Below are 18143 nucleotides of genomic sequence, written 5' to 3' on the forward strand. Positions count from 1 at the left end.
AAACGCGTTGGTGCTTAACAATTGCTCTATTTGACTTAATTAATAATGGATATTTGAATACAGCTACTAGTTAGTTGCATAAATTATTGTTTTCGTTTGCCGAAACCTGTTCCGTCATCTGTCCGTCAATAGACGAATTACCCTAGATTCGTCTGTCCCCACCAGAGTGAGTCACAGAATGTCAACATAAAACGTCAACTGGACCGAAAGAAAGGAGCTGGCTGGTGCGACGTAATTTTGCGTTCTTCGATAATTGTAAATTGTTTAAGTGCTTTTCTGTGTTTAATAACGCTCATGGAACGATGCTACACCACCGATTCGCTGATATTTCTGATCGCGCGCTCTGGACTTTTGAGGAGGATTGTTATGAAAAGACAAACCGATATGATAATTGTCCACTTTATTGATCACTACAGCGCTAAATAGTCGAAGGTGTGCGGGGCCTGCTGGAAAATCTCTTTCCACGCTTGCAGCCGTTTCTGTTCCGGCAAAGTTTCCAGCAACTCCAGGTCTTTGCCGATACCTAAGGCTACGAGTTTGTCACTTGTCGAGGGGGGCCAAACAGCGTCCACTTTTTCAAAACGAGAAGCCGTCTCGGGGGTAGGGTTTCCATATGTCGCGAAATTCGTCCACAAGTTTACGAACCTCTCGACCGTCAAGCTCTCCAGAGTGTCCCTTTCGAGTTTCGGAACGGCCTGGATGTCGAAAAGAAATGCCAACTCGTCTGCATGGGAAGTGCCTACAGGTTGACACGTGACGTGTATGTTTATTTGTGGTCCAAATGAAAAGAACCAGTATTATAGAAATACTTGCAAAAAATAGGTTAAAAACGGTTTAGAAAAGGTATTAATTAACTCCTAACCCACGTCAAGCACCACCTTCGTGCCCGCTTTATTCTATTAATAATTAAAATGACTTGAAATTCTGTGCACGTATACATGTCATTATCAATTTGTAGATAGGACGACGAAATTTTTAAAGATTGTTTATTTATTTTATTTTGATGACCTAGAATTTGTTTTTTAATTTTTCAAAAAACTACTTTTTACAAAACTTCCGGAGCTTGACTGAAACTTGCTCGCATTTTATTCTGTACCTGCTTATATATTGTTTGAGGGGGCGGAGCTAAATGAGTGGCGCAAACAGCGTCTGAGATGACTGATTCCCATGTTGGTGACAGATAAAGACCTGGGTCGTGGTTGGGATTGTTAGGTTGCTTATAGATTTTTAAAAACCCTCGGATTTTTCGTTGATAGAAGAATTATCGAATAAAATTGTCGGGTTTTGTGATTGTGTTCGGCAACTGCTGATGAGTTTATTTGTGTTAGTCTTAAGGCCATCTCGAATGTATTCTTTCGCATATGCATGGAATTCTGTGAACTCCTGGCATCTCAAATGGAATGTTGTCTTTGACGGATCGAAGATTTTGAGAGATTTTTGGACAAGCTGCAAATCTGGTTTTCACGTTATACTTCTTTAGAACTTTTGATATGTGGTCAGTGAATGTAAGGAAGGATAACAGTGGCCAGCCTGGGATAACTTTCGGTCTCATTGCTATTGGAAGGTTGTGGTGAAGTGTATTTTGTGATGAAACACTTAATATCAGGTAAACAAGGGAGTTGATAACCGATGATTTTTGGGTCGGAGCTTTTCTGTAAACACCATGATCCAATGTTAGATGTGATTTTGATTGATAAGAATATCTAAAAATGGAAGGTTATTATTAGTTTCCAAATCAATGGTAAAACGTACGTTTAAATGTCTAAGGCAATCTACTAGGGATTCTTGCCAATAAGGCCAAACAACAAAGATGAGAAGATTTGGTTCCAGATTATCAGATTTTAATATACCTGAAATGAAATTGAACTGAGGTGGCTTTTACTTGATGAAAATCCATTTATCAAAATAAATAAGAACTAAAAGTTCAGATTTTCACGAAATTTCGTATCTTAAGCGATGCTTTTTAATTGTTCAATGAAGTGAAAGGAATTAAGAACGAAACTATCAGTTTTCTCTGCAAAAGGTTTTAATAAAGATGCTAGATATTTTGCTATAGAAGATGTTGAAGAACCAATGGTGCTGATAGTAGGTCGAAGGGGTAATCCTGGTGTGTGAATCTTAGGGAGTTCGTAGAGACGATGAATTTTTAAGTCACGAGGGGAGACAGACATTTTCACGGAGTCTGATAGGGTAACACCCTTAATTACAGATTTAAGGTTGCGTTCTATAGACGACGTAGGATCTTTTTTAAGTTGACGATATGATCCGTCGGTAAGAATATCTTGAATCTTTTCCTGATATTTATTTTTGTTCATGACCACTGCAGCATTTCTTCTTTCTGCTTTTAGGATTAAGATATCGGCATTAGATTTTAGAGATTTTAGGGCCATTCAAATCGAATTTCATTAGCATCAAGCTCCGAAGAAGTCAACAGGATGATTAGCGATACGTCAGCAAGTTCGACTCAGCAAAAACCGACGCAGGAGGAATCCAGAAGGTTTGTAAAAAGCAATTTGTTTTTTGTTTGATATTGAGGTTTCGGATTTTGTTCGAAGTTGTGATTCTATGTATTCAGTCGTTGCCATACCACTGATCAATACCAATTATTTTACGTTCTTTGTTGTTCTTTTCAGACTTGCCAACATTACGAAAATCAAAGAAGAAGAACGTTCTTTGTTCGTTTAATGACATGGTTGTAAACACTGCATTTTGCTGTTTTATACTTTTCGAAGAACTTTCTGACGCCGGCGCTAACTCATCAAACAGAGACAAAGTAAGTTTTGCTGTACGCAAATCAAATAAATTTTCAAATGACGTTTTTAATCACCTGGTAAGTCCATTAGATTTTTAATATACTTCAAGAAATTCCTCTTGGTCTCCACGGATATTCGGTAAACGAAAATGTTCTCGTTAGACGTTTTCAGGTGATGTTTAACGCTCGCTATAATTTCGGATGTCATTATGCTGTCCATAGCGAGCTGAAAGCAAAAAGTTTTTGAGGTTATGTTCGCATCCGACGACGACAGGTTTTTAAATGTTTTAACTGTTAGGTTAATAAAGTCTATCATAAATATCTCAAAGTATACACGTTTTTGCAACAAAATGCTATCTTAGAAACTGGTAACGTCATCAAAAAGCATTTTTTTACATTTAATATGGACACCTTATAAATGTCGGTATTTTTTTAAAGTGTCATCAAGTTATTGAACTAATAATGACGAAGCGATGATAATAAAATTCACGTAAATGGTCGTTTAGGCAAAACTAAATTGCAGCTGACTTACCATGTAATGATCTTCTTCGGGCGTTTTATAAGTTCGTGACATAATTTCCACAATTTTTTTAGCTTGGGCCTCGTTTGGCCGAACGAACCAGGGTATGCCCATACTATACTGGTATGGGGGCAAATCAAATAATTTCTTCATAAATTCCAAAAGTAAACCTAAAATTGTGAAGTGTATATAAACCTTTGACTGGACTTTGGGTGCGGTAAAATATTAATAATGTAATTGGTTTTGTATAGAGTTAATTAAAACCGATTGCAGAGGATATTTAGAGTTGTCCGAAATCAAGGTCATATTCTTCAGAAGGATCTGCAAATTGCCGGGTTGCTAATCACAAACGTTTTTCTGTTAGTTTTTCAGGGATTCAGTTAGAAAAATTTCAAAGGAAATTTTTAATTTTTTAACCTTCCAAGTTGGCATCTTTCCACAGACTTTGATCATAATGTTCTCGAAGACGACAATCTTTTTGATTGGAAGTCCACTTTCAGTTCCATTTCCAGTGATATAGATGTCAATGATTAAAAGACAGCTTGCTTCTTTTTAGGTGATTATTTTAGGTATTTTTTTGGTTTTAAGTTAGTTAGTCGAAGTCCTTCGATAAATTTTAGGTTAGATATAGATGTCAATTATTTTAAACCAGCTCGGCTCACTACGGCATTAAAAGACTAGTTTCTTTTTAGGTGATTATTTTATGTATTTCGTTGGTATTGAGTTTCAGTTGTTTTATAGATACATTTCTTTGAATGCTTGCTTTTGTATGAATTGGTTGTTACTATGCTTATATATACTGTATTTTCGTTATTTGCTTGTGTAGACTTGGTAACTATATTTAGTGAACTAATTGTCTTGAATAGAATAGAATTTATTGACCACGTTTTGTTGATACCATTATGGCAAGTCATAAATACAATATGTAGAAAAATATGTATATAAAAAACAAGACACCGATTAGATTAGATTATTATTAGTCGAGAAAATAAGTGTATCTTATCTGTGTGTAGTTTAAGGTTATTGTTGGCGAACTAAAGTTCCGCCATTCGCTCAGCATTATCAACATTGTGCATAAGTTACAAACGATGTATCGTCCGCACAAAGTGTACATTTATTGAGGAACAGAAAATGATACAAGTCATTGATGTAAATAGTGATCAGTAGCGGACTTAAGACGGAGCCCTGAGGCACACCGCTGCTCACAATCCTCGACTCCGATATGTTACTGTTAAAGATGACACAATGTCTTCTGTCAGTTAAATATGAGCGGATAAGATCCTGAGGGTGACCACGGACACCATATCTGCCAAGCTTCTCCAGAAGCAGGTCATAAGAGACGCAGTCGAAAGCCTTAATGAGGTCAGATAGCGTGAGTGCAGGTTGTTCCCCCTTTTCCAGGCACTCCACCGCGTCTCCCACAACCCAGCGAATCGCCTGCACAGTGCAGCAGCCGGTGTTAAAACCAAATTAGGAATCACAAATGCATTTTGTTTTTGAAAAAATCGTAATAATTGATTCTTTAAAAGTGTCTCGAAGACCTTACCAAATATGGGAACTATTGATATGGGTCGGAAATCATTTGCAGAGTTTGTGTTGCCTTTTTTAAATATTGGAACCACCCTCGCGACCTTTAACTGCGCGGGAAAACTTCCACTATCAATACATTTGTTAAATAAAAAGGTGAGAGGTGTTACAATCTGGTTGATAATCTCCTTGAGAATTATACTGTTAATGTCATAATAGTTATAAGAACTAGATATTTTCAATGCAATTACTCAGTCAAAAACATCGTCTTCTGCCATCCAGTGCAAGAAGAAAGATGAAGTTACATTTGGGATTTTATTCAGGCACTCTGTACTTCAGGGTTGACAGTTAAAGAGACCAGAATATCAGCAGCAACGTTCTTAAAAAAACTCATTAAATTCATTGGGTGAATTGATTTCACGATTATGTTTTTGTAATTGCTGTGAAAAGATTTATAAATAAGTTTATGTTCTGGCTTTTTAGTTGTATCAGCAATGGTGTTTATCGCTGTTAACTTATTTCTCATTTGCTTATGTCATTATTAAACCCATCCACTGGTGACCTTGTACATGGGCATAAAATAATAATAAAGCTTATCATTATGATGAATATTGTTTATATTCCCTTGGTGTCCTTTTTGTCAAACCGTATCTCGATTGACCACAATTGTTGTTCAAGCTCAAGTGTGTCTAAAACTTTTTCAAAATTGAAAAATTATCCACGCCCCGGCCGGATTTTGGATTCCCGGCAACGTAATTATGTTTCTAGAAATAACATTAAAAGACTAATTTCGTCTCTAGTTTTTCATACACTAGGTTTCGAGTGAGTTCTTTTATACGGGTGATCTAGACTGCAGTTTGATCTAAATAAAGTAAACAGCATGTAAAAAGTTGTCGAAATCAAACCTGAATAGAATGGACTTAATAACATCGCAAGGAGACATGCTCATTTTTTTCACTCGTGTGGTTTGTTAGTGTGAGTTTAAGGCATAATAATAATAATGATAATAATAACAAAACTTGCCTTCGTGGGAAACGTATCCGATCATCATCGGCACTTTGTTGTATTCTCCGCTTTTGATTATCTCGAAAGGGTGTTTCGTTAGAAATGCGGTCGGGTTCGGTTTCTCGACGACCGGCACCAGAGGGCGCTGCCCCGTCACCGTCGCCTAAAATTTACCGCATAGTGACCGAAGTTTGACATCGAAACTACGGGTTTTACGTCTGGTGCTTTTTCCGCCAGCTCGAATAATTTTTCGGCAGGCATCGTCTTCAAGCTCGCCAAGATTTCCGAGTCGCTGGCGTCCGGTTTTCCCAAATGCTGGGCAAATAATTTGATGTTGGGCAGGCCGAGCGCCCAAGGACACAGAGCCGCGCCGCTCATCAATATCGCCTTGTGAAACAATCCTAAAACGAATCGCAATCTGTGATGTCACGTGATAAGTGTCAATTCTGCGTTACACTAAAGTCACACTCAAAAATGCTAGAAAAAGGATCGTTAATTATGTGAATCAAATTAGAAAAAACCGTAGAACTATATTATAGTTCGACCAGAAATATAGTGCTTTTACAACCGACCCCTTGATTAATTTTGTCTACTGTTTATTACTCCAAAACCGCAACCCTTTATAGAAACACCCTGCCGAGCAGACCCTTACCATTCCAGGACCGTCCTAGGAATTTACCTACACTAACAAGTGGGATATAAGTATGTTTTGAATCTTGTACTTAAAAAAAATATTTACATTTATTTATAATTATTTACAATTTATTACGTTCTATTTCATTACATTTCTACATCGTTACCATCGCTACTGTGGTCACGTTTATTAATTGTTTGGAAATGAACAAATATTTAAGTTTGTCAGTAGTACTTTTTATGCAGTTTTTCTCGATAATCAGGTACATAAATAAGTACTTACTGGAAGGATCACATTCAAATTCCTCCGTAATATATACGAACATATCTCAGGCTAGACCTACTTAATACTTTTGGGGTGGGTTTTAGCACGGTCCTGGGAAGGTCTGCATTTCAAGTACTGTAAAATACTTAAAATGCCAAATCAATAATAACCTAAATTTTATATTATTAGTGACTGTATCAAACAGTTCGGTTTATGTTAGCAACTATCTAAGCGACATTAAACACGCAACCGAAGACGATTTACTATTGAAAAAAACCGAGTATCACATAATCCACGAAAAACATTCGCCAACGGCCGTCTTACTTTACATGGGTCCTCTGTAGCTCACTCTAGCGGGGCCGTGAGCCTATAAATTGGACGACACGTAATTCGCCTATTGACGGATAGATGGCGGAAGTGTCGCACCCAAATTATTATTTCATGAAGCAAACGAACAATTGAAATTTTGCAAGTCAGTCCCCAAAAAGTAGTAGCGGCGACAAGAAATGACGTATAGAAAAAGAATACTAGAAAGTGTTTCACATTACGGAGAAATAATTTTAAAATCTGTGTCTTTGCCACTTAAAGTCTTAAAATTGTCAGTTATAAATCGAGACTATTTTAACACGCCTTAAAATTAGAAGTTCATCCTTTTCTTTTTATGACAAGATAGTATACGTCACGAATTATATTTGTTTGTTTATGTTTATGTATTTATTAAACGGCTTTTTTTTATTGCGAATACCAAGTTTTAAGATATTCCACATTGTTTAAATCACAAAAAAGAGTTGTTAATAAATTTTCAAAGTTTCGATGGATTGGTAAGCATATGATAGACGTTCGTATCTTAGACAGACTGTATATTGATTATACTGACCCCTTGATGCCGACGACAACACGTGGAAATGAACTGACGCTCCGCCCGCGCTTTCCCCAAAGATGGTGACATTGCCTGGGTCCCCGTTGAAACTTTTGATATTCTTCTGAACCCATTTTAGAGCCAAGTTCTGATCTTTGAGGCCCGCGTTTCCTGGTACGTCCAATGTCGGATCGTCGGAGCTCAGAAACCCTACGTATGACGACATAAATACCGAAAATCGGAAAAATGTAACACCAGATGTCAGCACTGTCAACGAAATATGAAAATGTTTAATTTACTCAAATTATTTTTTGTGATACTTTTTCTACAGAACTGCGAGCGTTAAATCATAAACAATTCTTTAAAAACTCTGTTTATTTTAGAGCTTGATTCTTCTAAATCATTTTATGCAAATCTATCTATACCTTTTTGCAACTTTCCTCCATCTTTTTTCTACACACATTGTTTTAAAAGTGAAAGTAACACAAATGAATTTTAGGATGAAGTATCTAGGGTGGACGGGCAGTTTTTGTTTGACGGTGTTGGTACAGCTGAAGAAAAATTTGATTTATTCTATAAACATTTTCAGGAATTGTTTGACTCGTATTTTCCATATCAAAGATGTACGCACAGGGCCAACAGAGCCAAAAAAGGGTGGCTCTCCGTTGAAATTAGGGAACGGGGTGAGTTACTTAGAGACTTGCACAAATATTTTGAATATACCAACAGCAATGAAATTTTAACCAAACATACAATTATAAAAAGGTACCATGAAAAACAATTTAAGAATGCTAAAAAAAGTGTTTACAATAAACTTCTTACAACCTATGTTAACAAATCTCAAACGGCGTGGACGATTATAAAAAATAAAAGTAACCAATCTAAACATAAAAAGTTTCCAGATTACTTCATTGATGATGAAGGTAGCGAGTATGTCGATTTACACGCGACCTCTGAAAAATTTAACGATTTTTTTGTGGATTCCGTTAGAGAAATAATAAATAATATAAAAAAAAACAAACAACTAATAAAAAACCTTTAAGTCGAAGTCTATTCTTAGCACCTTTCACCTTTTCGATGCATTATTTCGTCAGTTACAAAAAATGATTCAGCTGAGTACGATGAAATAGAGTCATGTGGGGCAAATATGCGCAGGCTTATTATTTACAAAACCGTTGACAGTAGAGTAGGGGAATCAACTGCCTTCAGTAGTCACTACGACGTTGGACAAAAGACTAGAGTCTTGTCTGGCAAAGTTACGTAGTTTTAGTAATATTGGTAAGTAAAAATTTTGGTTATTATTCTTACGATTTTTTCCAATTTAGAATTCAAATACTTTTATATTTATGTAGCGGTAATTAGTATTAATTATGTCCAATTATGCTCGTTTATATATCTAATTTTATCAGCTATACATCAAAACTTGGTACAATGACGCAAAAATGTGTAATTTTAAACTAAATCTGTAAAGGCGATTAGGGTTAAGTGTACGCATACGGTTGTGGGGTAAGAGTACGCATATTTTAATGCGTACTTTTACCCCGATAGTGAGTTCTTTGTGTATTGACACTCGTTGTTATTTGTTTCAGGTTATACTTATATATTTCTTAAAAAAAAAACTACAATGGCTCGAAATTACAAGCGGAAGGCTCCACACAGGTCCGTTGTTACCCGTGATCAATTTGATGCTGCTAAGCGACTGATTGCCGAAGGTTTAAGTAAAAGAAAAGCAGCTGAACAGGTTGGAATCAAAGAGAGTACTCTCAGGAAGCGATTAAAATCTGATTCAACTGCTCTAAAATTGGGAAGATTTACTTCAACTTTCACAAGTGAGCAAGAAAATGAAATATATAATTATTTAAAAAGATGTGATGATCTCTATTATGGTCTTAATATGACAACTCTAAGAACATTGATCTACGAGTATGCTGAAATAAATCATATTCCTCATCGGTTTAATCAAAAGTCGAAAATGGCTGGACGTGATTGGGTGTATGGATTTTTAAAAAGGCACCCTGACTTGAATTTACGACAACCCACGTCAACTAGCATAGCTAGAGCAAATAAAACTGAAAATTCTAAAAAAAAAACAAAGAAGAATACTACTACCAAAGATAAGGCTGTTAAAGTTAAGGCTAGTCAAGAAAATATTAATGTATTAATGATTTTAAGGAAAATGATGATTACTGTGCATTGTGTGGTGAAAAATACGTTGATCCACCTACAGAGGATTGGATTAAATGTAGCTTATGTCATAGCTGGTGGCATGAACAGTGCACTCATTATGAAACTGGTGCTTTCATATGTGATATATGTTCTAATAATTAAGATTTTATCATATTCGTTAAAAACGTTCTCATTTGAATTTATCTCTATTCAAAACTGTTAACTACTCTAAGCCTTATTCTCGATAAAAATCAAGTTAAACAGTATTTGTCAAAAATTATATATTTAATATATAAATATAAAAAATGAAGTAAAAAATGATAAGTATTGATAAAAAATAATATTTATAACATTAAATATGGTGTAACTATATGTAACGAGTTATGGTTTAAATTATTACAAATGCGCACACTTACCCGCAGTGCTGCGCACGTTAACCCCAATATTGGGGTAAGTGTGCGCATTCTGACTAACATTTATTTTATTTTATTTCTTTAATTACAATTAAGTAAATTGAATTTCATGTTACGTAATTGTTAAATCAATAAATCCTTTAAATAAATACTTTTATTTCAATTTATTTTGTACAATTATTACAATTTTATGACCATAGAAAAAAAAATGTGCACTCTTACCCCACATGACCCCTGTTCCTTAATAAAACGTGTTACACATTTTATAGTTGAACCTCGCCCTTTTTTAATTAATCTGGCCTTTTCAGAAGAACAATACCCATTTAATTTATAATTACGGTGGAATATCACTTCTATCGATTTTTTTCGAAATATTCGAAAAGTGATTTTAAGTGCGGCTCGATGCATTTCTAAAAAAGGAGCAATTTTTCTCGAATTCCCATTTTGGTTTTCGTAATGGATTATCTACTCAAGACTGTTTAGCTTCCTTATATAATCGAATAGTCTCCAACCTGGACTTTGACTTCAAGGAAGCTTTTGATGTGCTTGTTGTTGTATACGGGGGAATAGTTACGCCTGGATTGAGTCGTGTTTGAAGGGTCGTGGCCAAAGAGTTGTGTTGAGAAGTGATCCTCATCTAAATAACCCACCAGCGGTGTCCCACAGGGACGCATACTGGGACCTTTATTATTTATAATATTTTTTAATGATATATCTGATTCCTTCCCAGACAATTTTGTTTCCTTATATGCAGATGACACTGCTGTAGCAATGTCATCTGGGAGTCTGGAAAATATCACGGCCTTGCCCACTAGGGCAGTAAGACCCCATATTGTGAGCGTAACGGTATTTGTTTGAACGGGACAAAGATGATGCTGTTGTCGCTTAGGGATTTGAACAAGAGCTTATTGGTTAGAATGCAGGATAAATCGATTAATCGGACTAACGTCAAGTATTTGGGTTTGTTCATAGACAGTAATTTGTCCTGGACAGGCCAAATCGACTACGTATTAAACAAAATGGCTATGTATACTTTTGTTATTTGGCGACTGCGGTCGAGTGTGGATCTTCAGCTTTTGCTATTGTATTATTTCGGATATGTTCAATCTTGTTTATCTTACGCTATTATATGCTGGGGAAACTCGTGAAAAGCTAGTGAAGTTTTTGTCGAACAAAAACGTATTGTTCGAACAATGTTCGGCGAGTCTCGTGGTCACTCTTGTAGAACCCTGTTCCCAAAATTAAATATCTTAAATAAATAAATATATTAAACAGCATAATTTACATAAAGAGTAATCTATCTAATTATTGCATGACTAGAATTGATGGTCATTACAATTTTAGAGCCAATCTTAATTTGCAGGTGTCAAGTCATACGTTAGCCAAAGTAGCTAACAGCCGTATGATTTTACCAATAAAACTATATATTGGGTTGTTCGGAAAGTCATTTCGTTTTTTTTTGGGGAACATGAAAGACAGTTTTCGTATGATGAATAAATATTTTATTAAATTATATATTGGCCATTCTGGTCCAACACCTTTTGCCATCTTTCTGGCGGTAACATAATTCCCCTCTCATAAAAGTTTTGGTCCTTGCTGGCAAAAAACGGGTTCAGGTGGTTTTTGACATCTTCATTTGAGGTAAAGGTTTTGCCATCCAAAAAATTTTGCAGGGACCGGAACAAATAGTAGTCGGAAGGCGCCAGATCTGGAGAATATGGTGGATGTTGCAGTACGTCCCATTCAAGCTGAAAAAGTTTTTGGCGAATGACCAAACTTGTGTGAGGTCTCGCATTATCCTGGTGGAACACTACACCCTTCCTGTTGATTAATTCGGACCTCTTCTCTTTAAGTGAATCATTCAATTTGTCCAGTTGATGGCAATATACTTCTGAATTAATCGTTGTATTGTCCGGCAAAAGCTCAAAAAAAAACGATTCCTTTGACATCCCACCAAACGGAGAGCATCACCTTTTTTTGGTGAATGTTGGCTTTTGACACGCTTTGAGCCGGTTCATCTTGTCCGCTCCATGACCTCTTGCGTTTAACATTGTTGTATACAACCCATTTTTCGTCCCCAGTAATAATCCGCTTCAAAAATGGATCATTTTCTTGACGTTTGAGGAGCGAATCACACACGTCAACGCGACGACACAAATTTCGCTCCGTAAGGACATGGGGCACCCACAGATCGAGCTTCGAGGTTAAGCCCATGCCGTTCAAATGGCCATAAACAGTCGAATTCGACAAATTTAATCTCTCACCGATCTCTCGTGTGGTTATTCGTCGATTTGCATCAACTAATGCCTTTAACGCATCTTTGTCAGGTTCGACCGGCCTTCCAGACCGTGGTGCATCTTCGACATCAAAATTGCCGGATCGAAATTTTGCAAACCAGTTCTGGCACTGGCGAAATGTTAACACGCCTTCTCCATACACATCCGTCAATTTTTTTCTCGCTTGGACAGCATTTTTACCTTTTCTGAAGTAAAAAAGCAAAATATGACGAAAATGCTGCTTATTGCTCTCCATATTTAAAAGGGCACCAACCAAAAACTACTGCGTAGAATTAACAGAACTTTTTCACACACAAGCCTTGCAATATCAGCTCTCAAGACATATAATGGTTATGCGGCTTAAGTGTGAAGTTGGTTTCGAAAAAACGTAATTAATTCCTCTGACGGGAAAAAACGAAATGACTTTCCGAACAACCTTATAATATGTTGCCTTTGTCCGTCAGACAGATATTGCCTGTCCATTTATTTATGCAAAAATTAAAGCTCATTTTGAATAATGCATGAATGCTTTGGTTGTAGTAATGCCGATCTCTCAATGTGACATACTTTGCGTGTTTTTGTACGTATCTGTTTTTAAAGTTTGTGTTTTATTGTTCTATTCTATTTTTTTTTACTTGTTGACATTATCCGATGCTTTTGTTCAAAGTCAATGGAAATAAACATTACTATTATTATTATTATTATTATTATTATTATTATTATGTTTTGTCATTAAAACTGTAAAGGTAAAAAGAGCATCTTTTTGTCTGAAGGATACTAATCGGTACATTTGCATTATTTATGACCAGATTTGATGTCTTAATTTTTCTGCATGCCGTCTTATTTGGTCATATTGTTATGACATTGTTAGAGAAACCAGTGGCGCACGTCTGCCAAAATATTACAGTGATTAAAAACATATATTTTATTTCTGAAAACTTGAAGTTTTATTTTTAAAAATGATCCCAAAAACCTTAATTTTATAGTGTATATGTATGTATGTATGCATATGTATGTTTAAAATGTCGGTTACTTAAATTTGAAGTTCAAAACAAAATACCGGCAGTAATACGGACACGTAATTATTTTGCTTAACATTTCGCGGCACATTCACTTCAATAACCAATGACTATTAAGGTAGTTTTACACGAATGAATTTAATAAATATACATGTATTTGAAACGTTACTTGACCACTCTGTATGGAATTAAGTGACGATTGAAATAGCATTAGGAAATTAAGGCCATCCCGTCCACTGCCCAGCTCTTCAGTTGAAGTTTGTTTGAGTGGTACAACTAGTCGGTTTAGAGGACCAAGCCCTACGAACTCACCAAATATCCCTAAACGGTAGTTGATCACTACCAAGACGACGTCCCTCGTCAACAAGAATTCTGGTCCGTAAACTGAAGTATTATTACTGCCGCAGACAAATCCGCCTCCGTGTATATAAACCATGACGGGTTTGGGCTTGTCCGTAGGCTCGATCTAATGGACACACATTAATTAGATATTGGGGAATGCGGGAGTCGCAGTGGCCTATGGTTAGCTTACTTCTTTCGTGAAGACGTTCAGCACCAGGCAGTTTTCGCTTCCGTCCACTTTTATCTCGACGGAATGGAAGATATCTCGACTCAGAGAGGCGTCGCCATCCCTGGTGGCATCTTTGACACCGTCCCATGGTTCCACCGGTTGAGGTCCCTAAAATGCAGACTCGTTTGAATTTCTGACAGTAGTCTTTCGAATCGAAACATTAGATACTTAAATCGGAGATACTAGACACCATAATATTACGAAATTTTCCGTTGGTGTTATGGTATGGCACTCAATCTTTATCGTGCTGGCTTTTGCCTACAATTATGCCTCCGGACGGTATGTATTAAAGGGCAGAACATTAGGCACAGACCCTCAAAGGTTAATGGTAAGCATACCATTTTTTTGTTGTTTATTTATGAGCTGGCATTAAATACGTACAATAATAGCTATGTAATAGAATAGCTATGACAGTTCAACAGCCATTTCGTCCGTTTATACATGTAGATTCCCATAAGAAAAAATGTAAGGTTCATATGATATATGATTTTTTTTAAATATGTACAGGGTGTGTCGATTAAGTATAAAACATGGGATAATTTGGTTTAAACAGTGTCATAAACTGTATCGAGAAATTTTCAGGTTTCGTCTATCATACATACAACTAATTAAAAAGAAAAAATGTGAAATTAAATCATAGTTTTCTCGTAAATAAATACAACGTTTTGATTTTATATGGCGACCGTAGTTGGCTACGGTCTCAAAAAAAATTTCGGTGTCGAGCCCTTTTCAGTTATATTGATTTTTTGGTATCTGCGATGAAGGTATATATGTATTAGTAGACTGTGAGTATGTTCAAAAAGACGTCAAATAGAAAGCTTTAAAAAAAGGTTGACATTTTTGACATTTTTGATTTTTTAGGAAACAAAATTATAGTTATTTTAATCTAATAAACAAATAACAGCAAATATTAAAATACAAAATATTAAAAATTAACCTTTTACATTAAATGTGGATCACAAACCGTGTCGGGTCCAATATTGGTCCCTGAGACACGCTACCTTTGGTTGAGACACTCTGAGAAACAGTTATTATGTGGCACGCATTGATATCTGTTGGCGAGTTTCAGTGGAATCCCTTTAATGCCATAGATCGAAGGTTTCTTGAATAAGAATGTCGTATCCATTTATGAGAAAATGAAAAAATGCAGAAAAAACCTGAATACAGCCACAAATTTGCATAAATCAAAAAGTTATGGGCGATTTTCAAAATGGTCGATCATTGAAAATGGTCCTAGCAAAGACCACCCAGTACACTAAGCAAAGATGGGCAGATTTTGTGCTCACCTTAAATCTGAGGTCTCCTATCGGTGGCTTGGCGTATGGTATTCCCAGGAACTTGTAAATGGTGCCACCGCAGATATTTTTTCCCGCCACACCCCTAACTTTACCATCGCTAATGGTTACTATGGGACCGTCCATAACGTTACTACTCAGTGTCTCGTCTTATTTTCACTCGAGATTGCCGAATTTAACCGGTTTCGAGATAATTTTTCAAAGCCGCCATGTTTGCAACAGTCGCAATAAACAATTTCGCGTCCATGGACGTAGCACCGCTACATTTAACTAAACCTTCCTATCTTTCCTAATTTAATCTATGTCTAATGTCGAAATTCCAGGAATTTGCCAACGGAAATATTTCAGCAAGTTTTAAAATTTGGACTCATGTCAAAAATATAGAACGAAACAGTAAGCAAAATGTCAATTTAAAAAGAAGAACATCGCCAAATCAAACTGCGAAACTTCCATTGGTCCTTCACCTACATAATATATAATATAAACTGTACCGGATGATCATTTGCAACGTCCCTCGCCTTGCGAGAAAAAACAAACATTAAATACAATCAATTCCCTAAACATATTGCCCATTTCTTGCATAATGTTCTTCTTCTAAGGTTGTAAGGTAAGTCGTCACCAAAAAATAAAAGCTTTGTTGAAAACCGACAGTGACAGTTACCAATTGTAGGTTTAGCAAAACTTAACGTTCTTTTTATTATAAAAAGCATTATTCTAAACAACTGATTTTGATCACTCTTGTTAAAGGAAATAACAGTTTTTAATAAATTCCATGCAAGTTTCTTTGTGTCTGTGCCCCGAGGCATTTTATATATGACAAAAGGAGCATACTGTTGTAATACCTGTAACTATCACTGTCAGTTATAAACAAACATTTTGTTTTTTGGTGACGACTTACTTCACAGCCACCTACGATATAAATTATAAATTCTAGAATATTGTTTTATTTTTAAATGAGGTACTTTATTGCACTTACTATAACCTCACTTTCAATAAAGTTTTGTCTTGGTGCTTTTGGTTAGTTTTACCCCAATTATGAGGAGAAAACGCACGGCACTGGCAGCTACGTGACCGTATTTTTTTATAAAGATAATTCGTATATTGAAGGTCGTCGGTTGGAGAGGTATATGTTTATTTATTAAGTAGAAATTTTCTCTGGTGGAGTGCATTCGTTCGATCGTGTTTTGGCCGACGTCTTGCATGGATATCGCCTCACTTTTGTGATATCTGTCACGCTCATCGCATGCGCTGAAAATCAAACATTTTATTCACCTGTTTTTAAAGTATGGAACTTAACGTTTGATCGTTTTGTGTCCCTTAACGTGGTCAGTTTTTTTAAAAGTAAAAAAAATGATCTCATATTGGTCAAATTATTTATTATTAAATTTTTCCGGATATTTTTTTACAAAGGTAAGAATTAAGCAAATTTCTTTAGAAAAATCAAGAATGAAGAGAAAATGGAACATCGTAATGCAAATTTCCATTTAAATCAAGTGGCATTAATAATAATAGCAAAGAAGCCTTTTAATTTCAAATGACTATTAACTGTTAACGTCTAGCGAATAACAAATACTACAAACATTGAAAACATTCGCATTGAAAATTAGGAGCATCAAATTGACTGCTCAAAAATAATAAGCTCTAAAAATAAAAAAAAAGTGCGAAACTTGTATTTAAATCTATTAGTATCACTTTGTAGGTGTCCTGTTTCGAGAAAAATCATTGTCCTTTCATTTTTGACTTTAAGTTTCAGTTTTGGCTCTGAATAAGCCAACAGGATGACCGGCGAAACGTCAGCAAGTTTTGTTGCATCGGGGTTTTGTTCGGTGGTCTGTGGTGATCTAATTCTGTGGTATTGAGAGGTTAGAATGTCGCACTCTCATTCATATATCTGCTGTAAATTGAAGGTCGTCGGTTGGAGAGGTATATGTTTATTTATTAAGTAGAAATTTTCTCTGGTGGAGTGCATTCGTTCGATCGTGTTTTGGCCGACGTTTTGCATGGATATCGCGTCACTTTTGTGATATCTGTCACGCTCATCGCATGCGCTGAAAATCAAACATTTTATTCACCTGCTTTTAAAGTATGGAACTTAACGTTTGATCGTTTTGTGTCCCTTAACGTGGTCAGTTTTTTTAAAAGTAAAAAAAATGATCTCATATTGGTCAAATTATTTATTATTAAATTTTTCCGGATATTTTTTTACAAAGGTAAGAATTAAGCAAATTTCTTTAGAAAAATCAAGAATGAAGAGAAAATGGAACATCGTAATGTAAATTTCCATTTAAATCAAGTGACATTAATAATAATGGCAAAGAAGCCTTTTAATTTCAAATGACTATTAAGTGTTAACGTTTAGCGAATAACAAATACTACAAACATTGAAAACATTCGCATTGAAAATTAGGAGCATCAAATTGACTGCTCAAAAATAATAAGCTCTAAAAATACAAAAAAAAGTGCGAAACTTGTATTTAAATCTATTAGTATCACTTTGTAAGTGTCCTGTTTCGAGAAAAATCATTGTCCTTTCATTTTTGACGTTAAGTTTCAGTTTTGGCTCTGAAGAAGCCAACATGATGACCGGCCAAACGTCAGCAGGTTTTGTTGCATCAGGGTTTTGTTCGGTGGTCTGTGGTGATCTAATTCTGTGGTATTGTGTGGTTAGAATGTCGCACTCTCATTCATATATCTGCTGTAAATTGAAGGTCGTCGGTTGGAGAGGTATATGTTTATTTATTAAGTAGAAATTTTCTCTGGTGGAGTGCATTCGTTCGATCGTGTTTTGGCCGACGTTTTGCATGGATATCGCGTCACTTTTGTGATATCTGTCACGCTCATC

General features: G+C 35.8%; 1 protein-coding gene across 1 annotated transcript; it reads right to left on the reverse strand.

Moving 5' to 3' along the window:
- Positions 1-367: 367 nt before the first annotated feature.
- Positions 368-15556, reverse strand: LOC132697730 (juvenile hormone esterase-like). Its single transcript, XM_060663318.1, has 9 exons — positions 15293-15556; positions 13968-14114; positions 13748-13901; positions 7580-7771; positions 6021-6205; positions 5823-5967; positions 3285-3442; positions 2828-2978; positions 368-739 (listed from the first exon to the last, which is right to left on the reverse strand). Exons 1-9 carry the CDS (start codon positions 15425-15427, stop codon positions 411-413), a joined length of 1596 nt encoding a protein of 531 aa, XP_060519301.1. The 5' UTR covers positions 15428-15556; the 3' UTR covers positions 368-410.
- Between the last annotated feature and the right edge of the window lie 2587 nt (positions 15557-18143).

This window comes from Cylas formicarius, unplaced genomic scaffold (assembly GCF_029955315.1).
Source record: "Cylas formicarius isolate icCylForm1 unplaced genomic scaffold, icCylForm1.1 PGA_scaffold_2__14_contigs__length_35257938, whole genome shotgun sequence".
In the NCBI taxonomy this organism is placed as follows: Eukaryota; Metazoa; Arthropoda; class Insecta; order Coleoptera; family Brentidae; genus Cylas; species Cylas formicarius.